The sequence below is a fragment of the Phaenicophaeus curvirostris genome, chromosome 24 (genome assembly GCF_032191515.1).
Source record: "Phaenicophaeus curvirostris isolate KB17595 chromosome 24, BPBGC_Pcur_1.0, whole genome shotgun sequence".
NCBI classification, from domain to species: domain Eukaryota; kingdom Metazoa; phylum Chordata; class Aves; order Cuculiformes; family Cuculidae; genus Phaenicophaeus; species Phaenicophaeus curvirostris.
The window spans coordinates 6,327,558-6,353,328 of record NC_091415.1 but is presented as its reverse complement, the minus strand read 5'-3'; the positions used below and the strand labels follow the sequence as shown (position 1 = coordinate 6,353,328).

Here is a 25,771-nt window from a genome sequence, read left to right as displayed (position 1 = left end):
CCCCTGCACTGCACTCAGCAATTGTGCTCTGAAAAACCCCCTACTCCTGCCCTTTGCTCCAGTTCCCTTTCTGTCCCACTGCAGACTGTGAAGTTTGTGCTGTTAAGAGCAATCACAAAGTACAGAGCATGGTGTGTAATACAACACCTGCCCTCCCCAGTGCCCTTTGCCGCTCACCTAGGCGCGCTCTTGTCCTGGGTCCTTGCATCTGACTCCGGAGCTCGGGCCGGAGATGGAATTTCTTCGCTTCATCGACGAGGTCTCTGCACTGCAGACTGCATCGTATAAAAGGCTGAGGAAAAACATGAGTCACTGGTACACGCAATATATTTTAAGATCCCTCATAAGAACTGTCCTCAAGCCAGCCCATGTTGGTTCAGACAGCATTAAAATGATTTGTGCACAGTCTGTGGTGAGAAGCGTCAAGGTGCAAACACTGCACACAAGGAAATGCAGAGACAACTTCAGACTGGACTGTAGCTGAAAAGATACGGCTCGGTTCTCACGCAGACTGCCACTGCAGGTTCCATAATCATAGAATCATAGAATCACCAGGTTGGAAAAGACCCACCGGATCATCGAGTCCAACCATTTCCATCAATCACTAAACCATGTCCCTCAGCACCTCATCCACCCGTCCCTTAAACACCTCCAGGGAAGGTGACTCAACCCCCTCCCTGGGCAGCCTTTGCTAGGGCCCAATGAATAATGAAAATAACTGTATTGGAAAACTAAGGAAAGGCTATTTCTGCTGCACTTAAGCCAGCAAAAGTGCGTCTGAGAACAGGGACTGGCAGTGACACTACACTTGAAATCAGTTTGGCTGGATCTGCCCCACGTAATCAACACTCAGCACGCCCCAAAGAAGAAATGAGGAGCACAACAAAGCAGTTTTGCTGGATCTGTTAGCTTGGTCCCTGTGCACGTGGACATGGAGCTACAAAAAAAGCACAGAAGCAGTAAGGTTGTATTTAAAAGAAGTGAGGGGCACTGGAGCCCAAGGACAGCCTCATCTTCCCCTTGTGTAATGTCGTGTAGTTACCCTCCCTGGCTGAGGGCAGGACCAACCCTCCCTGGTAGCTCAGCCCTCAATTCCCTGCTGCAATAAGCTAAGATCTATTTTCACAAGTTCCTGGTGCTTGTGCAAGGCCAAGGTTATCAGAGCAGATTACGCCACGCAGGGCCAACGCTCTGCTCACCCTGCTGTCCCAAGATGATGATATTTCACCAGTGTGCGTCACCTCCAGCTCAGGGGGGCCATCCTGCGCAGTCAGGAAGCTTACGCCCTGTAGACACACACGCTTAGTCTGGTTTTTGAACAGGTCTAATTGTTTTGGTACCAGTGCTTTAGTGTTGGCTTCAATTTCAATTCTGGGGCACAACAACCCTGTGCAGCTACAGACTAGGAGAAGTCTGGCTAGAAAGCTGCCTGGAGGAGAAGGACCTGGGGGTGTTGGTTGAACACGAGCCAGCAGGGGCCCAGGTGGCCAAGAAGGCCAATGGCATCTTGGCTTGGATCAGAAACAGCGTGACCAGCAGGGCCAGGGAGGTTATTCTCCCTCTGGACTCAGCACTGGTGAGACCGCTCCTCGAATCCTGTGTTCAGTTCTGGGCCCCTCACCACAAGAAGGATGTTGAGGCTCTGGAGAGAGTCCAGAGAAGAGCAACGAAGCTGGTGAGGGGGCTGGAGAACAGGCCTGATGAGGAATGGCTGAGAGAGCTGGGGGTGTTTAGCCTGGAGAAGAGAAGGCTGAGGGGAGACCTCATTGCTCTCTACAACTCCCTGAGAGGAGGTTGTGGAGAGGAGGGAGCTGAGCTCTTCTCCCAAATGACAGGGGACAGGACGAGAGGGAATGGCCTCAAGCTCCACCAGGGGTGGTTCAGGCTGGACATTAGGAAAAATTTTTCACGGAAAGGGTGATTGGTCCCTGGCAGAGGCTGCCCAGGGAGGGGTCCCTGGAGGAGTCCCCTTCCCTGGAGGGGTTTAAGGGATGGGTGGACGAGGTACTAAGGGACATGGTTTAGTGTCTGATAGGAATGATTGGACTCGATGATCCGGTGGGTCTCTTCCAACCTGGTGATTCTGTGATTCTATGATTAATTTCAGTTTGAAGTGGACCATAACAATCTGACAAAACACATTTTAGCTCTGGCTCCAGTTAACTGCCTTTCAGCTGCTCTTATTTAAAACACCCATAAAAGGCCGCTGTATCACACCAGAGATGGTTGTTGCTAACCCAGCTATTTCTCTGCATAGAGAACTCTCATTCAACGTTCTGCACCTGTCAGGAGACAAGGGCTGGGAACTCCTGATTGCCTCGTGTCACCATCAAACCAGTCTTAGCTTCTCCGTGCCTTCCTGCATAGGGTCAGCATCACTGCCTCTTTGGAATTAAACTTCCATTGCAAAAGCTTAATTATCTTTTATCACCCACATATTGGTTTGCTTCCGCAACACCCCAGGTGCACTAAGAAGCAGCATTAGACACAGCTCTGACTGGTGTGCTGGCCCTGGACCTACAACAGCTGCTGTCATTCTCATTCAAAGGTAGCTGCTTGCCATCTGCACCTGAAAATTTCTGAGGAGTCACGGATTGCAAGCCAGCAGCCTTCAGCCTAGAGGGGACCTGCTACCACTCAGGAGTGAAAGGCAGAAAGCACTTGTCAGAAAACTAGAACAGATGACACCAGGAAGGTGCTATCTGTCTCAGGAGACAACTGACAAATTGCTCTGGATGGGGCGCCCTCCCAGCTGAAAAGTAGGATGCTGTAACTGCAGTCACAGAAAACTACTTCTGACTCAAACAGCAGGTGCTCCAGTCGAACAAGGACAACCCCATAGTGTCAGCATCAAAAGGCATCAGCAAAGAAAGCGGCTGTTAATGTGTTCTGGTAGGACAGCAGGAGTCTAACCAGGGAACATGGCAATCACACACACACACACGCGCGGCTCCCATGGAGCTGGGCTGCGGATACCTCGGTGTCGATGACGTCTGTGATGTAGCGGGGGGTGAGAAGCGGCATGCGCACGTATTGCAGCAGTTCCGGCAGCGATGCTTCCCGTTCCTTTTTTGAGTGCTTCACCCAGTTTATAACTGCCTCAAAAACTGGCTCTTCAGAGTCCACCTGGGAAGAGGAGACACACACTGATCAGACTGCAGGAGGGTATTTCAGCTGCTGCTGTGGAACAGACAACTTCCAGGCTGCTGCCACTGCTTCACAGCTTCAAGAGAGCAGGATATTTCAAGTAAGAGCTTGTTACGGAAATTCCCATGAGCTGTATTTACAAGCACTATGAAATTCCCTCATTATCTTTTCCTGAAAACTGCGTTTGTTTATCCCTTAGAGCCGAGATGAACAACTGGCAGTAAGAGTGCCAGAAACGTGAGCTTTACGGTACAGAGCACAGCCAGAAGCTGGGAGCCACCACTTTTGAGAGAAGCTAGTGACGAGCTGTTACTCCAACAGCAGCTCCCCGGATTTCTTGGAGGAGCAGGAGTTACAATCCTGCAAAATGCGAAGAACCACCACAAAGATAATCAGAATCATGCTTCCTTTTCACAGAGCACAGTCTCTGCAGACCCTTGCCCACACTGCACCTGTAACAGCCAAGCCGTACCAGATACATTTAAGGTTGTATTATTTCAACTCACATTTAAGAAAATATTATAAATGACTGCAGGGATAGGACGAGAGGGAATGATTTTCAGCTGAAAGAGGGGAGATTGAGATGAGATCTTAGGAAGAAATGTTTTCCTGTGAAGGCAGGGAGGCCCTGGCCCAGGTTGCCCAGAGCAGTGGTGGCTGCCCCATCCCTGGAGGTGTTCAAGGCCAGGTTGGATGAGGCCTGGAGCCCCTGATCCAGTGGGAGGTGTCCCTGCTTATGGCAGGGGGTGGAACTGGATGGGCTTTGAGGTCACTTCCGACCCAACACATTCTGTGATTCTGTGATTTCAGAGTGGAGAACCCCAGGGTAAAAATGTCACTATTCTGACCAGTTTATTTCTCTCTCCATTTAGGACCAGTTTGTGCTGGTGCTGACACCACTTCCAAAGATTACACTGACTAAACCACCTAAATTCAATACTCCTGAGAACCTAGGTTGCTTTGGACATTTATGATTACCAAAAGTGAAAGGATTGTAAAAAGCTCTATAATAATATTATTTAGGCTGGGTTTTCTTTATGCACAAGTTCAGATGATCAAAGTAAAAGCAAATGAGACAAGAATTAAATATCACGAGGTCTGTTAACTGTTATTAAATATAAAAGGAGATACTGTAATAAGGGGATTGAGTCTTCCCATTGATATATGACTGGCAAGCTTTGAAGCTGCCTGTTGCAGAATGTTCTGAAGCAGGGAGCCACAGAGGTTAATTAGTTAAGGCAATTCTTCCAAGCCATTGATTTATATTTGTTACAGTGTAATTTGAAATGGCCTCTTTCTATTTGAATTACAAGGAAAGGACAATTAGAGCTCACAAAAGGAGAGCAGAGTGCTTTATTGTTTCCAATTTTCCCCACCTCCTCCTCCAATGCAATAATCCCTCATCCTTTTATCCCTCTCAAACTGACTGTCCTCTTTAACAGTCTCCTTGTTCCAACCCTTTCCTGTTTTCTGGCAAAGGAGTAACACTAAACACAGCAGTGAGGGTCTGCCGTTACACTTCAACAGCCAGGGTTTTTTTCAAGGATGCACCTTCGGTCTCCTCCGATACAGCACATAACCTCTGAATGTGCACAGTGACTGCTAGACTTGCTTCTTTCCCCTTCTGAAGGAATTCCAACAAATGCACACCTCACCGTGTGTCATAGAATCATAGAATAACCAGGTTGGAGGAGACCCACCAGATCATCGAGTCACAGAATCACAGAATCACAGAATAACCAGGTTGGAAAAGACCCACCGGATCATCGAGTCCAACCGTTCCCATCAATCACTAAACCGTATCCCTCAGCACCTCATCCACCCGTGCCTTAAACACCTCCAGGGAAGGTGACTCAACCACCTCCCTAGGCAGCCTGTTCCAGTTCCCAATGACCCTTTCTGTAAAGAATTTTTTCCTAATGTCTAGCCTGAACCTCCCCTGGTGGAGCTTGAGGCCATTCCCTCTTGTCCTGTCCCCTGTCCCTTGGAAGAAGAGCCCAGCTCCCTCCTCTCAACAACCTCCTCTCAGGTAGTTGGAGAGAGAAATGAGGTCTCCCCTCAGCCTCCTCTTCTCCAGGCTAAACACCCCCAGCTCTCTCAGCCGCTCCTCATAAGGCCTGTTCTCCAGCCCCTTCCCCAGCTTTGTTGCTCTTCTCTAGACTCATTCCAGAGCCTCAACATCCTTCTTGTGGTGAGGGGCCCAGAACTGAACACAGGATTCGAGGAGCGGTCTCACCAGTGCCGAGTACAGAGGGAGGATAACCTCCCTGGACCTGCTGGTCACAGAATCACAGAATCACAGAATAACCAGGTTGGAAGAGACCCACCGGATCATCGAGTCCAACCGTTCCCATCAAACACTAAACCATATCCCTCAGCACCTCATCCACCCGTGCCTTAAACACCTCCAGGGAAGGTGACTCAACCACCTCCCTGGGCAGCCTGTTCCAGTGCCCAATGACCCTTTCTGTAAAGAATTTTTTCCTAACGTCTAGCCTAAACCTCCCCTGGCGGAGCTTGAGGCCATTCCCTCTCGTCCTGTCCCCTGTCCCTTGGGAGAAGAGCCCAGCTCCCTCCTCTCCACAACCTCCTTGCAGGTAGTTGGAGAGAGCAATGAGGTCTCCCCTCAGCCTCCTCTTCTCCAGGCTAAACACCCCCAGCTCTCTCAGCCGCTCCTCATAAGGCCTGTTCTCCAGCCCTTTCACCAGCTTTGTTGCTCTTCTCTGGACTCTCTCCAGAGCCTCAACATCCTTCTTATGGTCACGCTGTTTCTGATCCAAGCCAAGATGCCATTGGCCTTCTTGGCCACCTGGGCCCCTGCTGGCGCATGGTCAGTTGGCTGTCAACCAAGTCAGCTGTGTCCCCGAAGCCTGGATCAGTCTTTCCCATCCACAATGACTTTTACTTCACCTATGTGGACCATCCGATCAGTTTGGCTGAGCTGTTCTCAAGCTCCTCACTATTTCCAGTTCGTTGCTCAGAAGTGCTCAGTATTCGCCACAACTGACACAAGCTCAAACCCTCACAGCGTTAAAGCTGCAGCTTGTGAGACACTAAACACTCAGCCTTTGCCCACGGCTGACCTGTGCCAGGGTCCCTCACTGCTATCTTGCATTCTCTTAGCTGACTGACTAACAAGAGGATGTTGGCTTGGCTGAAGGCCACTTTCAAGGCAGACTTTCAAGGCATCCCTCAGGAATTCTCTCTCTGTATTGGCTTTCCAGGAATTCCACCATAGACATCACTCACATCAGTTTGCTTCTGAGAGTTCATGTCACCGTGAACTCTGAATAGCGACTGATTCAATCACTTCTTCTAGAACAAAGAAGCCAACATCAACTCCTAACCAAGTCCACCTCAATATAAACCCCAAGTCCCCATTATCAAGGAATGTTCAACTTTCCATTCTCAAGAGCACACATATTCAAAGAAAATTTGGAAAAAATATTTCACAGGTTCCAGCCAAACAGTAAATCCTCCAGAAACCAACCCTAAGGGAATAAAATCTGCACGGAACTCCCTGAAGAGTCACTGCTCCACACCATTACGCACTCTGCTGGTTGTAAAAGCAGAGGATGCTCAAACGCCTGGGATGACACATGCATTCCTTGTGCCGCTGCACACGAAGGTCCACAAATAGAAGTTAAAGTCTTGGGGTTATTTCTGAAATGTAGGCATTGAGACAAACTGTCTTTGCAACCTCTGAAGGCTCCTCCGGGGCAAGGAGGAGACAAGGGAGCAAGAACTCTGCAGAGCTAACTAACTGCGACCGCCTTACTTGCAAGAAACACTCGTGTGACAACAAATTCTTACATAGAAACTACGTGCTACTGATCAGATGCAGATTCCATTGCTAAAAAATTAGAAGCAACTTCTTGGAAATTAAATTTCAAATTCAGGAACTGTGTGAGAAGTCCACCCTCGGAGTATGGACTCGTTTCTGACTGGTTTCAATGTTTTACTTCAACGCTTTGCACAGTAATGGTACTTTTCAGGTTTTACCTGAATTTCATCACACTTGATGAGCTTTTCAACCTCTTCTTGATTTAAGAGGATAAACTCTTCATGCTGAACCACCTCTGGAAAGTGTTTCTGGCTGAAGACCTCTGCAGCTTGCATTAGATCAACACAATTGTGTGTCTCAGCAAAATCCCGAATGCCCAAACAATTTGATGGATCCAGCTGGCTTTCTAGAAACTCACAGCAAGCTTGTTTCACACCTACGGAAAATCGGAGGGGTGAATGAGCACTGCATGCTTACTATCAATCCACTGTCTTGGAAAGGGCTTCAGAAAAGAAAGTTCTAAACAATAATGAAAATCCAACTCAAATAATAGGTTTAAGAATACTACAGAAACACACACATGCAAATATCTCTTTGGAGGGATGTGGAAACACAAAGCAGTAGAGCATGTGTTTGGGCTGGTTTGATCTCTGGCTACTCTACATAAAAGCAAAAATTAAACAAATCTGATACTACAGAGACTCAAACGTGAGTTGCACTCATCTTCATGGATTATAAATGAACAGTGGATATAGCTACCAGGCTTCTAGGTTTTCTTCAGTGTCCGATAGTTGCCTGGGATTTGGGATTTTTGCCTGGAATAGCTCCATAGGTGCACGTGCAATGACATCAAGCAGTTTGTTACAACCCAGACACACTATGATGGCAGCTTAAATGACAGTAAGGATTTGCTTATAATAATAAATTGACTGAGCTGTAACATTTATGTGCTATACAGCCCACAATACCTCCTGGGAACTCTCACACAGAAATACAGGAGCCCAAAGCATGGAACAATAACCTGTTTTACCATCTTTTTCTCTACCCAAGGCAGTTCCTCTCCCAATGAGACCACAGCGCACAAGACAACAGAAGTTTGATGTAAGTGCTTATAAATATCATGCCTCCCACAATCTGCCTTCCATTTACAGAAGATCAGACAACCCAAATCTCTGAACGGCAGCAATTGTGCAATTGGTGCTGATACTTGGCAATTACCTTTCAGCTGAAGCAGACATGCTGCTGGGAGCAATTCCTGGACGTTTTCTACTGTCACATGAACAGTTTCAGTATATACAAAGTCTAGCAGGATTTCCATGGTGGAGGCTGTCAGTCCCTGGATATCTACATAGGGCTTATCTTTCTCCGAGAGCTGTAAGTGAGAAGGGAGATAAGGTTTAGTTTTCAGTAATGTGATCAAAAAAACAACAATGCTCCGAAGTTTTTTAAAATGTGATCTGTCAGAGAGGTTCCAGTAGAGATTTGTCCTTTCTCTTCTTGTGTCTACTGAAAGAATAAGGGGAAGGAGACAATTTCCCTATGGAAATTACTTATGGGGTGAGTAAAAGACAGAAAGTTCATTGTGGATCCAAAGGACAGCTAAGCCACGGGGTAAAATGAGCGAGCAGAGCTTAGAGATAGCAGAAATTACACACGTCATTTGTGCAGCACAGCTGAACTCTCTCCTCCATTCAGTAACACCAAATTTTACTACAAGGAGCAGTCCAGGGGGATCCCTCCTTAGGCTGGACATGTATGACACCGAAAATCCTTCCTAGCTGCTCAATCCCTGATCCATTCTGCAAGTTTATGGTGAGGATTCCTAAAAAGAATGACTATTTGTAGGCTAGTAAGTTCAGAGTTAAATGTAGGTTTAACTTAAACATTTAAATATAAAATGACAGTGATGGCACTTACACAATCCTGACTTTGTTCCCTGGCCAATTTATCACCTCTAAGAGATATAACTTTGGAATAATTATTTTTTCCAAGGAATGCCAACCTCTCAACAATCAATCTCTGGGAACGGTTGATTCTGCAAATCCACCACATTTGCACTTCTGTCTGTACAAAACTGAGATACTACTTCACAAAGCATCAGCTTTGTAGTTTAACGCATTAATCACCGCGCCTGACAATTCCTGACTCCCTAACCATGCCCTGCCCAGAGCTGCAAGCAGAAGGAGGTCCCCATGCAGCACAGCGCAAACCCAACTATTTTTCCTAGTCAGCACCAGTGCAAGCACGATTCAGATAAAAGCCCTTGACTTTTCTAGCCAAGAACAAGACTGAAGTTGGTTACAGACAGATTGAGCAAAGACTCGGTGAACAGAAAGCATGATCAAAGCATGATCACTCAGCTTAGAATCTCCCTGCTGGGGAAAAAGGAGATGATTCCAAAGCAAAGAAAATAAAGAGTAGTCAAGGCCATTCTTGCAGAGGCACGGGATGACACAGCAGCAGAAGAGAAGGAACATCTCAGCTGAGATTGACGTTCTGTGATGCAGACACACTTCACAGCAGAGAAGAGAAACACAGGAGGTAGTGGTGATGCAGGACGTAATTTGAGGGATGAGGCCTTTCAAGTCTGCTGACACAGTGAATAAACTTTCTGGCATTCAGAGCCAGAAAGGCAGAGCTAATTTCCTTGTCTGACCTGCTGTGCGACAGGTCATGCGTGCATTTAGAAGCCAAAACAAGTTCCTAACTCGAACTAGACAAAACATTTCTAAAACAAGATTAAGCTGTTTGGTACAACAGATAAAGGAGACAGGGGTCACCAGAGGCCAGAGCTGATGAGACAAGATGTTTGTATGATTCCAACAAGCAAATGGAGATGTAGGCCATGCACACTTGGAGGAAAGAGGGTAAGAAGTTACATATGTCTGTTGATGGGAGACTATGAAGGCCTGGTGGTCATGGACTACACAGCATCGGGTGGAAGCTGTGGACATCTGTCCCTCACAGGTTGGCCTGGAGCTGGTAAAGAAGCTCCTGTCCCACAACCAATATTCAATAATCAGGAATCAGCCACGTACCTTCTCTCTTTACACTGTTGCCCAAAACACAAATCACGGGGACAACATGAACACTATGGAGATGATCACCTCCTGCTTCCACTTCTTGGCTCACAGTTTACTCACATGCTAAGACTGGGAGGGAAGGAGGGAAATATTTCAAGTAACTTCAGACAATGTATGTGATGCAGAATAACCTGGGATCATCATACCTTAGGGAAGGATCTCAGAGTGAAGACAACTCAGTTCTGAGCACCCCATGACGACCCTGAGCTGTGGCCCCAGACTGCATACGTGGTGTCAAGAGAACTGCTTCTACTAATAGAAGAGAACTGCTTCGACTTCTATGCTGCTGGGACAGAGGGAGCCCCACTTTCTCCATAAATCCACAAGTCTGGACTCAGAAGCAATGCAGAATTATGGTCATACAATGCTAATCAAAACACAGCACAAGCAGCTTTCCTTTTGCAGGCGTTTACTGGTGTGAGGCATCTCCCTGCACCTCTGCCATTAGAATTTCAGGCTGGTTTCCCCCTGTACCAGAGATTAGCAGCAGGTAAGGCAGTAAGGGACTGATACTCCCCAATACAAACACATTTCTAACATGACATAAAAAGTATGCAGCAGCACCGAGCCAGAAATCATCTGGAGCATCCAGGAAAGACATTCCCATCGTTAAGGTGAGTCACTTGGAGACATCAGGAGTTTCACCCCAGGATGCCTAAGTTGCTGAAAGCTTCAAGGCAGGGGCTGCAGGTCACAGTTCTGCTGTGAAAATGTTGCTGTCTCCCATTCCATCTGTAAATCATGTAGCTCACTCTGCAGGAGAACAGGCCTGACATTTTGGAACCACCTTCTTATGCAAGGCCGCTTCTTGGTTTTGCCTTCACTAACGCAGGTACACGAAGGTGTAGCTTAATAAACTTCATTATCTCCTTGAATCCTGTGTTCAGTTCTGGCTCCTCACCACAAGAAGGATATTGAGGCTCTGGAGCGAGTCCAGAGAAGAGCAACAAAGCTGGTGAAGGGGCTGGAGAACAGGCCTGATGAGGAACGGCTGAGAGAGCTGGGGGTGTTTAGCCTGGAGAAGAGGAGGCTGAGGGGAGACCTCATTGCTCTCTCCAACTCCCTGAAAGGAGGTTGTGGAGAGGAGGGAGCTGGGCTCTTCTCCCAAGTGACAGGGGACAGGACGAGAGGGAAAGGCCTCAAGCTCTGCCAGGGGAGGTTCAGGCTGAACATTAGGAAAACATATTTCATGGAAAGGGTCATTGGGCACTGGCAGAGGCTGCCCAGGGAGGGGGTTGAGTCACCTTCCGTGGAGGGGTTTAAGGTGCGGGTGGACAAGGCGCTGAGGGACATGGTTTAGTGATTGATGGGAATGGTTGGACTCGATGACCTGGTGGGTCTCTTCCAACCTGGTGATTCTATGATTCTATGAAACCCATCCACTTTCTGCTCACCTATCAGGGAAAGGAAATGCTGGCACACCAGTGCCGGTGCGTGTCTTGCTGTGTTCTGGAGGGTGAGCACAGTGAGGGCAACCATGTACGAACAGAAGCTGTTTATTTTCAGGTTAAGAACAACATTTCTTCACCTTCTAGTGCAAAAAAAACAAACAACCCTTCAATTTCTAGAACATCCCCTCCAAGAGAAGGCAGACCAGTTTCTTTCTGAGGTGGAGCCAATGATCAGCTCTTAACAAATCCTGAGTTACGCTAACTTGTCCAAACAAAGACAGAAATCTAAGTGTAAAGCATCCAGACAAGCACTTGCTAAAACTGCTCTTCAATTTTTCACTACAAGAGCCCTGTAGATAAAACTCACGGGTGTTTCAGGCTTCCCACAATGCTCAGCACAGGGGCAGAGAAAAGTGTTATCAAAAGCCAGAGGTTCAACAGAACCCTTATCTGGGTAAATGGGAACAGAAAACGAGGAGAAATTGAAACTATATAAGATGGAGAATATTTTGAAGTAAATGTTACAGTCAGAAGTGAGAGAAGAAAGGAAACTAGAGACATGGGGAATGGCAAATGCTGGTTTTTTTGGTAACCTCTGGTGGCTGTCGAATGCTGCACTGGCCATGGACAGAGGTGACACGAGTGAAACGGGGAACAACCTAGGGACCAGTCCTGAAAGCAGCCTGGTGTAGGCCAAGTCTGACAAAAGAAACTCATCACAGCTCGTCGACGGTGTCCCCGTGGGCAGGAGACAAGCGATGAGACGCAAAGAAGCCCTCACAGCCCTGTTAGTCCATTATGCAATCCTGCATTTTGAGTTCCCTCAAGTTACAGCCGTGGCCACAAGTGTCTGGAGAGCAACCTAACATTGTTCCCTTTAGGCTCGTTCACATCTTGTCACGGGCACACAGAGGAAGCAGCTCCACTTTGAGGTTTACCTCGCTGTCCCTTCGTGGGAAGAGCGCTCTCCCACAAACACGCAGTGGTCGTGCCAGCTGTACCACTTGGCAGGTCCCTAATTTTGGGGTTTCCATGTGAAACAGCAACTTTGGAAGAAATACAAACCAAGCAAAGGAAGTAAAACTGTGGAGACATTTTGCAGGGAAGAAGGACTCGAAGCTGTGGGCCTTGTTGATATGGAGCAACTCTGACAAGACCTTGAAACAGAGAGCTGAGAGGAAAACAAGAGCCAGTTCGGTGAGAAGAAGAGACAGTCGAGACAAAAGCAAGAGCTAGTTTGGTGGGAACAAGTACCAGCTGAGAGAAAAACAAAAGAAGAAAAATATCAACATAGTTAATTTTAGTGTAACTTGTTTTTTTTAGCATGCACAGTTGTTTAGCCAATAATATGTTAGTAATAGCCTTATGGACAGCTACTTTTAGCCAACAGTACACTGTAGATACCCTCATGGACAGCCTGTTATGTAACCCAAAAGGGTATATAAACAGCTAACTCAATAAAGGGTCTTCGATCCATCAGACTGCAGTCCATGTCTTAATCCCCTCATCATAAAACCTCAAGCAGCAGCAATCTGGGAGTGCAAGAGATCGAGCAGCCAGGCCCACTGAGAACTGGATGAACTAATTTTTCTAGGAAGAACTGTACCATCGAAATAAGGTCACTACACGCTACAGTTAAAGACAGAATATAAAGAATGAAGGAGAGATGATCGCAGCTTAGATCCAAAGTATACAAATCCCCAGTCTTTGTTAGCAGCCACAAAGAACAGCACGTAGAGTGATCCGACCTCTGTAGACTGCCCAGATAAAGTCCAGGCAGTCAAAGGCATCCACACAAGGGCCAGCATGAAGAAGCAGGGCCAGTCTGCTGTACTGCTGTGCATGCCAAAGCCTCTGGTAATGGAGAACCTCACCCTCCAGGGACTTCAGGGGCTGCCCCATCCCTGGAGGTGTTCAAGGCCAGGTTGGATGGGGCTTGGAGCCCCTGATCCAGTGGGAGGTGTCCCTGCCCATGGCAGGGGTGGGACCGGATGGGCTTTGAGGTCCCTTCCAACCGAAACCATTCCATGATTCCGTGAATTTGCCCTCTGTATTTTTTTTTTAAATTACATTTTCTTTATGCAGAGAAAAAGAATACACCTGACAAATTTACAGATTTCAGGAAAACACTGGCAGAAAATACATAGGTATGTGGTCAGCCCACATCTGTCATTTTTTGGTTGCTTTGCACAGAACTATAAAAACTGAGACACCTGACAGCACTGAAAGCAACAGAAGTAGAGACACAGACAGCTCTGCCAGCAGCACTCACTGTTAAATAAAAGCAAAGGAAACAATGATTCTCTTCTGCAAAGACCTCTGGGCTACTGGGGAGGTTGCTAGGACCTTTGAGCTACTCAGTCATTTTTCTTCCTGCCAATGGGGAAGTTGCTAGGATGAAGAAAGCATTTTCTGCAAGAAAAAGCCACAAAGATGAATTTGAACTTATAAAAGACAAAGCTAGGAAAAGCCTGTCATATTTAACCGTAGGAGCAAGTGCTGGCTTCAGCTCAAATAGGACCTGTCAGAGATTTCACAAACCAGCAGGCAGGCAGCACGTGTGCACACAGCGAGTGCTGCCAGAGCCAAGGTGCTCGCAGCGAGATCTCCGAGCGCAGCACCTGGAACTCACAACCTGCCCAGAGCCAGCAGGTCCGTCCTCTTTGCAGGAGAGACAGCACAACCCAGCACCTACCAGGTGATCAGCCAGCGTGAAAGAGCGACCAGAACGTGAAGTAAATGCCCTCCGTTTCAGTTTTAAAGGGCTTAAACCGCCAGCCAGTCCAAGGCACACACCACGGCCCACACAGCTTGGCATCAGGGCTGGTGCCCTCAGCAAGAAAGATGCCCAGAAGCTCACAGACCATAAACCACTGCTAGAAAAACCAGCAAATGTATCAGAGCCTTCTTGTTTGCCAGCTCAGCCTAACAGCAGTCTGGTGCTCAGGCTGGTCCTGCAGCAGACAATGATTCAGGACCAGGGTGGCAACTGCAGCCTCTAACTCTCACCACGCCACGGCCAGGGGCTCTGGGGCAACCGTAAGGAGACCGAGAATCACCAAGGGGGATCCAGGGCCACCAGGAGAGGGTCCAGGGGGAGTTCCACAGGAGGGGCTCCAGGCCTACCATAAAGGGATGCCCACAACTAAGGCCACCAAGGAGGCCTCCAGGGCCACCAGAAAGCGTTCCAGAGGGCTCCAGGCCGACCATGAGGGTATCCTGGACCACCAGGAGAGGATCCAGGACCACTATGGGGGCATCCAGAGCCACTAATGGGGGACCCAAAGGATTCCAGGGCCATTAGCAGGATCCAGAGGGATCTAGGGCCACCATGGGGGTATCCTGGGTCACCAGGAGAGGATCCAGGGCCACCAATGGGGGACCCAGAGGATTCCAGTGCCACCAGCAGGATCCAGAGGGACCTAGGGCCACCACAGGGGCATCCAGGGCCACCAACAGGGGATCCAGAGGGATCTATGGCCACCACGGGGGTATCCTGGGCCACCAGGAGAGGATCCAGGACCACTATTGGGACATCCAGGGCCACCAAAGGCGGACTCAAAGGATTCCAGGGCCACCAGCAGGATCCAGAGGGATCCAGGGCCACCAAGGGGGGATCCAGAGAGCTCCGGGGCCACCAAGGGGGTCTCCGGGGCCACCAAGAGGGTCTCCGGGGCCACCGAGGGGTCTCTGGGGCCACCGAGGGGGGCTCCCGTGCCACCATAAAGGGATCCAGAGGGATCTAGGGCCGCCACGGGGGGTTCCCGGGCCCTCAGGAGGGGATGCAGGAGCTCGGCGGCCACCGCAGGGCCCCCTCTCCGGAGCGCGGCCCGAGGCCCCGCCCCGCGCACCGACCTCGCTGGTGAACATGGCGCAGAAGTAGTCGCTGCAGGCGGCCAGGACGATGCGGTGGGCCGGGAAGTCCTTGTGCTCCACGCGGAGGGTGACGTCGCAGAGCGTGTTGCTTTTCCGCAGGGCGTTCATGGCGTTGAGGATGGACTTGGCGTGCGAGTTGGTCATGATGTCCTTGGGGGGGGCCATGGCGCCCGGCACCTGCGGGCACAGCCAGCACGGCCACATGGCCCGCGCCCGCCGCCGCGACAGGGGGCGCCCGCGCACCCCAGGCCCCGCCCCCGCCCCTCAGGCCCCGCCCCCCACGCCGCCCGGACCCGCCCCTGCGCCTCAGGCCTCGCCCCCCGCCCCCGCCCGCCCCCGCCCGCGCGCCTCAGGCCCCGCCCCCCGCACCCACCGGCTCGCGCGCCTCAGGCCCCGCCCCCCGCACCGCCCGGACCCGCCCCCGCACTGTCCATCTCCCAGATAGGCCCCGCCCCTGCACTACCACCCCCGACTGTAGCTAAGCCCCGCCCCTTGCACAGCGAGGCCCCGCCCCCGCCCCGCTGCACCTTGAGGCCACGCCCCATGCCACGCCCATCTCCCAGCTAGGCCACGCCCCTCCTGTCCAGCCAATACCGTCCCTAAGCCCCGCCCCTTGCACCTTGAGGCCACGCCCCCGCGCCTCGAGGCCACGCCCCATTCCACACCCATCTCCCAGCTAGGCCACGCCCCCCACACTGACCAGCCCCCTACCCTAGCTAAGCCCCGCCCCTGCACCGCAAGGCCCCGCCCCTGCACTTTGAGGCCACGCCTGATGCTCCGCCCATCTCCCAGCTAAGCCCCGCCCCCGCCCTGCACCTTGAGACCACGCCCCCGCCTTCAGGCCACGCCCCCCGCCTTCAGGCCACGCCTCACGCCCACGCCCATCTCCCAGCTAGGCCACGCCCCCCCACTGATCAGCCCCTACTGTAGCTAAGCCCCCCCCCGCACCGCCTGTCTCCCAGATAGGCCCCGCCCCTGCACCGCGAGGCCACGCCTCCCGCTGTCCACCTCCCAGATAGGCCCCGCCCCCACTGCTCAGCCCCACTGCCGCTAAGCCCCGCCCCTGCACTACTCAGCCCCTTAATGCAGCTAAGCCCCGCCCCCTGGGCCGAGAGGCCACGCCCACCTCCGCTGCTCAGCCCCGCCCCGCGTGCCATGAGGCCCCGCCCCCGCTGCCGATCACCCCGATAGGCCCCGCCCCCTGGGTCGCGAGGCCCCGCCCACCAGCGCTGGCCAGCCCCCCCTCTCGTAGACCCCGCCCCGCCCCGGTCGTCCTGCGCTCTTAGCCCCGCCCCGAACACCTCAGCCCCGCCCCTCGCCCCACCCTCGTGCCCAGCCCCGCCTCCGCCCCGCCCCCCGCCCCTCTCCGCTCTGCCCGTCCCGCTCTGCCACCCCCCCCCGCCCCGCGCCGCCCCGCACTCACCGCCGCGGGGACAGGCCCCGGCCCCGCACCTCGCCTCCCCGGCCCCGCCCCCCACCCGCCCCGCGGCTTCCCTCTCCCCGCGCGCGGCGCGCGCCAATGACGTCACCGCGCCGCGCCCAGGGCCCCGCCCCCACGACGCGCCTCGCGGTTGCCGGGCAACGGAGGCCTCGGCCCCGCCCAGCGCGGGCTGGGACTGCAGCTCCCTGTGGGTGTCAGGGGTGTAGGATCATAGAATCGTGGAAGGGTTTGGGTTGGGAGGGACCTCAAAGCCCATCCAGTCCCATCCCTGCCATGGGCAGGGACACCTCCCACTGGATCAGGGGCTCCAAGCCTCATCCAACCTGGCCTTGAACCCCTCCAGGGATGGGGCAGCCCCCACTGCTCTGGGTAACCTGGGCCAGGGCGTCACTGCTCTCATCATGAAGAAATTCTTCCTCATGTCTAGTCTGAATCTGCCCCTCTCCATTATCTCCATTGCACCTCGTCCTACCACTACAAGACTGTGTGAACAGTCCCTCCCGAGCTTTCCTGTAGCCCCTTTCAGGTGCTCAAAGGTTGCTATATGATCTCAAAGCCTTCTCTTCTCCAGGCTGGACAAGCCCAACTTTCTCAGCCTATCCTTGTGTGGAAAGTGCTCCAACTCTCAGATCATCCTTGTAGCCTCCTCTGGACTCGTCCCAACAGCTCCATCTCCTCCTTACACTGAGGATTCCAGAACTGCACACAATACTCCAGATGAGGTCTCACAAGAGAGGAATAAAGGGGCAGAATCACCTCCCTCGACCTGCTGGCCATGGGTCTTCTGATGCAGCCCGGGATACAGTTGGCCTTCTGGGCTGCGAGCACACATTGCTGGCTCAATTCGAGCTTCTCATCGACCAGCACCCCCAAGTCCCTCTCTGCAGGGCAGCTCTCAATCACATCATCCCCCATCCTGTATTAAAATCGGGGATTGCCCCAATCCAGGTGTAGGACCTTGCACTTGGCCTTGTTGAACTTCATGAGGTTCTCACAGGACTTCTCCAACCTGTCCAGGTCCCTCTGGATGACATCCCGTCCTTCCTGTGTGGCAATTAAACTGTCCCAGAAATCTCAAGCATAATCTGTTCCTTTCAAGGGCTCATTTTAATGTAATGAAGCTTTGCAACAGTTAAATCTCTGCTAATTTGGAGCTGGCTCCAGCTCTGCCTGTCACAGGGATAGAACTTTTCAGAGCTGTCACCGTCCACCAGAGCACTCTGAGAAATGCAGGACTCCACAACTGGCTGTGTGTTTTGGGAAAACAGCTGCCGCGACCGGGACGAGTCTAAGTCTGTCATAGAGAGGCACAAAGATTTCAGGGAACAGCTAACTGGATTTTGTAAGAGCTGCGAAAGCAAAACAGATAGAACAGAACCGTGCCAGACTCTTCTGCCTTCACAGACCCTGAGAACTCGTGGTGCCAGCAGCAGTTGAGGTCCTTATCTGTGGTGTCAGAGGAGGTTGTGGATAGGAGGGAGCTGGGCTCTTCTCCCAAGTGACAGGGGACAGGACAAAAGGGAATGGCCTCAAGCTCCACCAGGGGAGGCTCAGGCTGGACATTACAAAAAAATTTTTCCCAGAAAGGGTGATTGGGCCCTGGCAGAGGCTGCCCAGGGAGGGGGTTGAGTCACCTTCCCTGGAGGGGTTTAAGGGAGGGGTGGACGAGGTGCTGAGGGACATGGTTTAGTGATTGATGGGAACGGTTGGACTCGATGATCCGGTGGGTCTCTTCCAACCTGGTGATTCTATGAGTCTATGATTCTATGATTCTATGAAAGGTGTGCAAGAACTCTAGAGAGACAAACCAGATGTGCCCAGGAGAGGCGATAAGAGCTTTAGCCCAAGTACAGGCAAAATCAGCACAAGCCAATTTTGATTTGTGAACAAACTGATCTTATTTGAAACACTTTTTGAGTTATAAAAAGTCTTTTGGTGGTTTAAACACCACAGAGATAATGCACTGTTAAACATCAGACTGACGTATTTCACCGCTTATTCTCAGAGATAGTGTTTTATGTTAAATGCATGTCTGATTCCCCACACCTTCTCCAGTTGTGCATACTGGATTGGGAAAAAAAATGAAGAAAAGCAAAATCTGCATTGTTCTTAAGAGCTTCCTTTTTTTTTTTTTTTTTTTTTCTGGAATTCCCTGCCTTTGGTCCGACACTGGGCAGATTCATTGTGCTTGCTTGTTTTATTGTTTCTGGAGGAGGAATGGCTCGGGGAAGGCAGAGGAAGAAAGGCTGGAAAGGCTGGGTTGACTGTGAACCACGCAGGTCTCAACTGACAAAATCCACCAGCAAATCTGGGAGCATCCTCTAGAGGATGATCCTCTGCCAGCTGGAGGCACTCAAAGGCTGCAGCGCTCGAAGTGCCTGCTGGCTTCAGCTGGGCATTGTATGGAGCTGCTTCTCTGAGTCTGTTTTCAATTCTTGTGCTGCGATTTCTCGGAGAAAAAGTCAGTCACTGCATTTCAGCTCTTGTTACAAGTCCTGGGTTAAGAAATGTCTTTATTCTTTTCCAGTCCAGCTGCCTGATGGATCTTCTTCTGTTGAAAACAAGGCAAGGTTTGCAGGAAGACATTCCTGGAAAAACAGGCCAGTGTGTGGGCACTGAAGCTCTCCTTCAGGCCTGGGTAGAAGCAAGCTGCTCCAGATTCTTCTTCAGCAGTGGTTTACCAGCTTGGGATGGGCAAGATTATTGTGGCTATGATCATGGAAGTACCCAGACACTTTGATCCTCCACTTCTTGCATGTTGATTTACAATCTGGCTTTGCTGTGAAGCAAGCCAGTTGGATCCCTGGGTGAGGCACTCCTGCTTGCTGCCAGGGGATTGGGGGAAAAGGAAATCAGGCTGGGCTCCATCCTCAAGAGGTAGCAGGGTTGTACCTATCACTGTTGTGACCCATGTTCAGCCATAGCTCTTCCAGAATATTCCACAGTAGCTTAAACTCTTCCTTTTATGCTCTCTGTGTTTCACTACCCCTCCACATAAGTCCCCAAAGAAAACATGACAGTCCCTCTCCTATTTTCTGCTTTGCAGGGGAGCAGCTTGGTTGCTATTCCTCTTGTCTGGAGGAGGCTTACTGAGCTGAAAGGAGCCAGGAGCCACCAGGCTGATAACGCATCAGGACAGCAGAACAAGGTCACTTCAATGGGTATTGGCCAGGTTGGATGCACTGGAGGGTAATATAAATATAAATAATAATACTAAAATAGCAAATCAGAAAGGTTAATAGCAAGACTGCAACTGTCCTGCAGGGGCATCTTGTCTTTTCACGACTGTGTGAAATCACAGAATTGTTGAATCATAGAATGGTTTGGGTTGGAAGGGACCTCAAAGCCCATCTAGTTCCACCCCCTGTCATGGGCAGGGACACCTCCCTCTGGATCAGGGGCTCCAAGCCCCATCCAACCTGGCCTTGAACCCCTCCAGGGATGGGGCAGCCACCACTGGGCCAGCAACCTGGGCCAGGGCCTCCCCACCCTCACAGGAAAATATTTCTCCCTAAGATCTCAACCCAATCTCCCCTCTTTCAGCTGAAAACTGTTCCCCTTGTCCTATCCCTGCACTCCCTGATCAAGAGCCCCTCCCCATCTTTCCTGTAGGCCCTTTCTGTACTGTAAGCTGCTGTAAATTCTTCCTGGAGAGCTTCCAAATTTATGGAAGGAAAGTCAGCCCCTGGTGATACTTCATAAATGCAGAACCAGGACAGGCTTAGAAGAGGTAAGGAAGAACCTCAGACATGGGTTTTAAAAGTCATTGGTGCTTTAGACCTCGGAGTCAGTCAGGAGCCCTCCTCCTAGCCAGACATAAAGCTAGGATGTTTTCCATGATCTGACCTTTTCAAACATCCGTAAGGACATGTTTAGGTATGAGAGCAGTGGTTGTGTTTGTTTGGGCACTAACAGCATAAACAGGAAGGGCAAAGGCAAGGAAACAACTCAGACTAGGAAGATGTGCCATTGGAGGTGGTGGTCACCATTTGCAGCCCAGAGGAGGACTCAGAAGGATGCACGTCTCCTGGCTGAGCAGAGATGCCCCCGCTGCCATCTCAGAACTTTGCTCCTGGAGACGTTAATAAACCATGTGGCTGTGGCACTTTGGGACATGGTTCAGCAGGCACGGTGGGGCTGGGCTGATGATTGGACTGGATGAGATGAGAGGTCTTTTCCAACCCTAATGGATCTGTGATTCTATGAAAAGCATCAACTCTAGGCAAGGCTCATGTCAGGGACACTTCTTTGAGAAGGAGCAACAGACTGGCTAGAGTTTCAGTTTAGCAACCAGGAAGGTCATCCTTCTTCTGCTTGGCATTGGTGAGGCCACACTTCAAATTGTGGGTTCAGATTTGGGTCTTTTACTACAAGAAGACATTGTGGGGCTGGAGCGTGTCCAGAGAAGGGGAACTGAGCTGGGGAAGGGTCTGGAGAACAAGTCTTATAAAGAGGAACTGAGGGATCTGGGGCTGTTTAGTCTGGAGAAAAGGAGGATGAGGGGAGACTTCATCACTGCCTACAACTGCCTGAAAGGAGGTTGTAGCAAGGTGCATATCTTCTCCCAGATGATAGGACAAGAGGGAATGGCCTCAAGTTGCACCAGGGCAGGTTCAGATTGGACATTAGGAAAAATGTCTTCACTGAGAGGGTTCTCAGGCACTGCCCAAGGGGTTGATGGAGTCCCCGTCTCTGGAGGTGCTTAAAAGATGGGTAGATGAAGGGCTCAGGGATATAGTTTAATAAACAGGTATGGTTGGACTGGATCTCAAAGGTCTTTTCAAACCAAGTGGTTGTATAATTCTATGATGCATCCCATGCAGGGCCTTGGCTGGTTTACTGAATCATGATCAGGTTCATCTTCAGGAGAAGCTGCCCCTGAGCCACCACTGCTGTCTGTCTTCCAGGGCTACCCCACACAACTACCTTTGCTGACATTTTTTTCTGTAGGGGACTGATAGCCAGCATGGAGTCAGTGCTGGCCTGGCTCACTGGATGGACCACCACAGATAGTCACTTTGGGATTCTTGCAGTCTGTAAATACGGAAGGATTCATAACAGATTCAGTTTCTTTCCCCCAGGAACTGCAGGGTGGTGTTACCTTCAGCTGTCTGCAGTGTGGCTGTTCCTGCAACTGGAGTTGGCAGGGAAGATGCTCTGACTGTGATTGTCTTCTCTTTGCTCTTCATGGCATAAAATGGAGCATGTGGGCCAATGAATGTAGACTTAACAGGGAAAATACTTGCAAATCCAGCATCACTCAGGCAGTTTAAACCAAATCCTTGGTCCTTCCCCAAGACACCATTACAGAACCATTACGTAAACTGCATCAAAAAATCCTCTTGTAAAAACGCCGAATGTCCATCATGGAGCTATTGTGAAAACACAACGAAGAGACCAAAAATACTGCCAAGAAGCTATCAAGAGTAAGCCCAAATCCCCACAAAGGAGCCATTGTAAATAGGACCATAAAAAATTGAGGGATTATTGTATAAATCCCTTCAAAAGGCCCCCATGAGAATGCTTCCAAAACTCACACAAAAGATTTTTAAGACTGGATGCTTTGTGGGATTTTTTGGTTGTTTTTTTTTCATGGTCCTTTTAATGGGGTGTTTATGGCTGCGCTTTGACATTACAGAGCACTTCCAAAATGGTTTCGATGCGGTGTTAGTTGGGGCAATTTCAGAATCACCAAGAGGTTTGCAGTAACTCCATATGGTTTGGCTCTAGGGCAGCTTCACAGCTGCTTTGACGATTTTCACAACTGTTTCATCATTAATGCCCTATGGTGATTTTCTAAATGTCCTTTCGATGGGATCACTGAGACCTTTGATAAATTGCTTTGGTGGGGCCTGAGATTTCTGTGTTTTCCAGACTGCCCGTGGCTGTGGTTTCTGGGGTGCTGGATCTGTAGCTCAGAATGTTTTCCAGCTGTCAGAGGAGTCACAGAATCATTCCTGAGCCGCGACTCTGGATGCTTTTTCAAATTCTTGTTGGCTCTGTCCCTCAGGTGAGGTCTTTGAGACAATTTTATCAAATGACTTTTGGATATCAGGCTTCCAGTGCCGGGGAGTGTCTTCAGGGATATTGTAAGAAACGTCTCACAAGTGTGATCTGAGAAGTGCTTTTAAAAGCATCTGATGACATCTTATGCTCGTCTTCAAGATGTGTCTCTGGGGTGTGATTTAGAGGTTTGTTGGATGTCATCTGTCAGGTCCTTTCAGAATGTTCTGTGAGCCCCTGCGTGAATGAGTTCAGCATCACCTATCACCTGGTGATAAACAATAAGGATGTGATCCCGTGATAGCCATAAAGACGCAGTGGGATGTGTTCCTGCTGAAGTGTGCACACACCACGCGAGGGCAGAGCAGCTCCAGGTCTTGTCCAGCAGCTCTGCAAAGAAAAGATCTTCCCAGCATCAGTGTAGTCAGAACTTGATGAGCTCTGTGCATGGGACAGTGGCTGGAAAGACCTCTGGTGCTTCTCCTGAGTCAGGAGCCAAGCAGGAGCAAATAGTCCCTCTTGGCTTAGTGACCATCCTGGCAAGACAATGTCTGAGTGTTCCTCATTGCTCTCTCCAACTACCTGAAAGGAGGTTGTGGAGAGGAGGGAGCTGGGTTCTTCTCCCAAGTGACAGGGGACAGGATGAGAGGGAATGGCCTCAAGCTCCACCAGGGGAGGTTCAGGCTGGACATCAGGAAAACATTTTTCCCAGAAAGGGTGATTGGGCCCTGGCAGAGGCTGCCCAGGGAGGGGGTTGAGTCACCTTCCCTGGAGGTGTTTAAGGCATGGCTGGACAAGGTGTTGAGGGACATGGTTTAATGTTTAGTGTTTGATGGGAATAGTTGGACTCGATGATCCGGTGGGTCTTTTCGAACCTGGTTAGTCTATGATTCTATATTATGTCCAGCCCAAGGTTACTCAGCATTTTATCCACTCTGGATTTGAAATTCTGAAGGAATTGTCACTGTTTTGACATCTGTACACGGGCGAATGGCACGCGAGCTCTACCATCCACTGAGTGGGATGGTTGTGGAATCTTGTCCTTTCTTCCGCGGGAACCCTGTGTCCCTGACCTGTTCCCCAGGGCTGAATTCCCAGACGCCAGCTCTAGAGAGCCTGCACCCCACGAGGGAGTGATGATCCCCCAACAGCACCAAGCAATAGTCATGGGCACAGGATCTGGAAACTCTTCCTGTGCTTAGGGCTTGATGTGATGCACTTGTCTCCCGTTGAGGAGCTCACCTGGCTGTCATAGCGTGCACTGGAGGTGCTGCCACTGGGACCAGCCTCTCTTCACCTTCTACCACACATTTAACCCCTGTTCCTGTTTCATAACCCACTTTACCTGACTTTGCTCCTAATTATTGTGCCTTAGGGGACATCTACTCACCCCTGCACTGCTGGTGGTTGGGCACTGAGTGAAGAGAATAACCTTGATGGTTTTCAAGGAACAGACTGTGGGACGCAACGTGTCTCTGTCATAGAGAGTGGATTTTCACCCAAATCAAGAACTTCAGTTCACAAACAACTTTCAGCCTTTACCTCTTCCCTGGAACACCACAGCATCTGTGTGTTCTTTACTCTTTCCCTTCTGTGTCCCTTGCTGGTGGGGGGGGCTGGAGGTCCCAGCTCTGGAGTCCAAGTGATTACATGGAAGCAGTAATGAAAAGGGAAGGTTGACAGTGTACTGAAAAGGCTAAAACAAGAGGACCAGAGTGGAGTTAGTGCACGGAACATCCCAAATCCTTGGAGGGTCTAGTGCATGCTGCCCAGGAGGTGTCTGTCCCCAAAAGGGAGGACACAAAGAAAAGAATAAGTTCCTGCAGTTGTGGGGAGCTTTTTGCAGCCCTTCCCCTGCAACTGAGCTTCATTCTTCTGGTATTAGGGTTAGCCAGTATGATGAAAGCCCTGGCACAGTTGGTGCAGAGGTCCCATGATTTTTTGAGGCTTCAGACAGGGGTTTCATAGGCCAGAAGATGAGGGGAAAAAGCAGAAGGAGCCTCACCATGAGGTCTAATGGTCATTTCATTTTTGATGAAGATGCTGGGCAGGCCAGCTAGGGGAGGTGGTGGATCCACTAGTTAAGCATAAGGAAGAACTGTTTGAGGGTGTGGTGGCTGATGGCAGCTTTGCTTGCTGGAATCATGACTTGGTGGATTCAAGAGAAGAGAGGAAGGCAGGCAGCTCTGAGACCAGGGAACTGGGCTTTGACATATTCAGGGGTTGGGTGAGATTACCATGGATCTCAGAGGGCAAAGCTGCTAATTTTTCAAGGATGACCTCTACAAACAAAGGAAGGCCTGGCATCATCTGCAGGGAGTCAAGCACGCGTGGATGTACAGGGGACTAATGACTAAGCTCAAATGAAACCAAATGAAGTGCACAGAAAGTGAACGCAGCGTTGGTCTGCCCAGGAGAGACATAGAAACGTTGGCTGAATGGGCAAAGGTGGAATTAGGAAATGTTTGCCCACTGCTGAGTGGGTTGGGTGTCCCATTGACCAGGGAGATAGGAAAGGCCCCAGGCTGCACTAGCACGACCTCCCTGGTCAGCAGCAGAATTTGGGACAGAGAGGTAGATAAAGAAGATAAAATTATAGCTCATTTAAGGAAACTGGACATCCATGATGGTGTGAGACCAGGCAGGATGTGCTGAGGGCACTGAGGGAGCTCACCGATGTCATTGTAAGGCCATTGCGTGTCGCCTTTGACAACTCTTGGCAGCTGGGGAAGGATCCTGATGACTGCTGTGACAAACCCAAGTGTCACACCCATCTTCTAGAAGGGCAGCAAGGAAGGTCCAGAAAACGACAGGCTAATCAGCCTCCCCTTGGTCCTGGGAAAATTTTAGAGCACATACTCCTCAAAAACCATCTGCAAGGACATGAGGTAGGACAAGAACGTAACAGGCAACAATCAGTGTGGCTTTACTAAAGTTAAATCTTCCCAGTTACCTTCCCCAGTGATATGACTGGAGTGTGTCCAGAGAAGAGCAATGAAGTTGGTGAAGGGGCTGGAGAACAAATCTTACGAGAAGCAGCTGAGAG

General features: G+C 50.5%; 1 protein-coding gene across 1 annotated transcript in view; it reads right to left on the bottom strand.

The window, feature by feature from the left end:
* The window catches only part of KLHL12 (kelch like family member 12), a 28,189-nt gene extending 12,668 nt beyond the window's left edge, over positions 1–15,521 (bottom strand). Inside the window, exons 1-5 of the mRNA XM_069875831.1 lie at positions 15,261–15,521; positions 8,150–8,303; positions 7,150–7,367; positions 2,977–3,126; positions 178–292 (exon numbers count right to left, since the gene is read on the bottom strand). Coding sequence (XP_069731932.1) covers positions 178–292; positions 2,977–3,126; positions 7,150–7,367; positions 8,150–8,303; positions 15,261–15,485 — 862 coding nt within the window. The 5' untranslated portion in view covers positions 15,486–15,521. The remainder of the gene's footprint in view (positions 1–177; positions 293–2,976; positions 3,127–7,149; positions 7,368–8,149; positions 8,304–15,260) is intronic.
* Between the last annotated feature and the right edge of the window lie 10,250 nt (positions 15,522–25,771).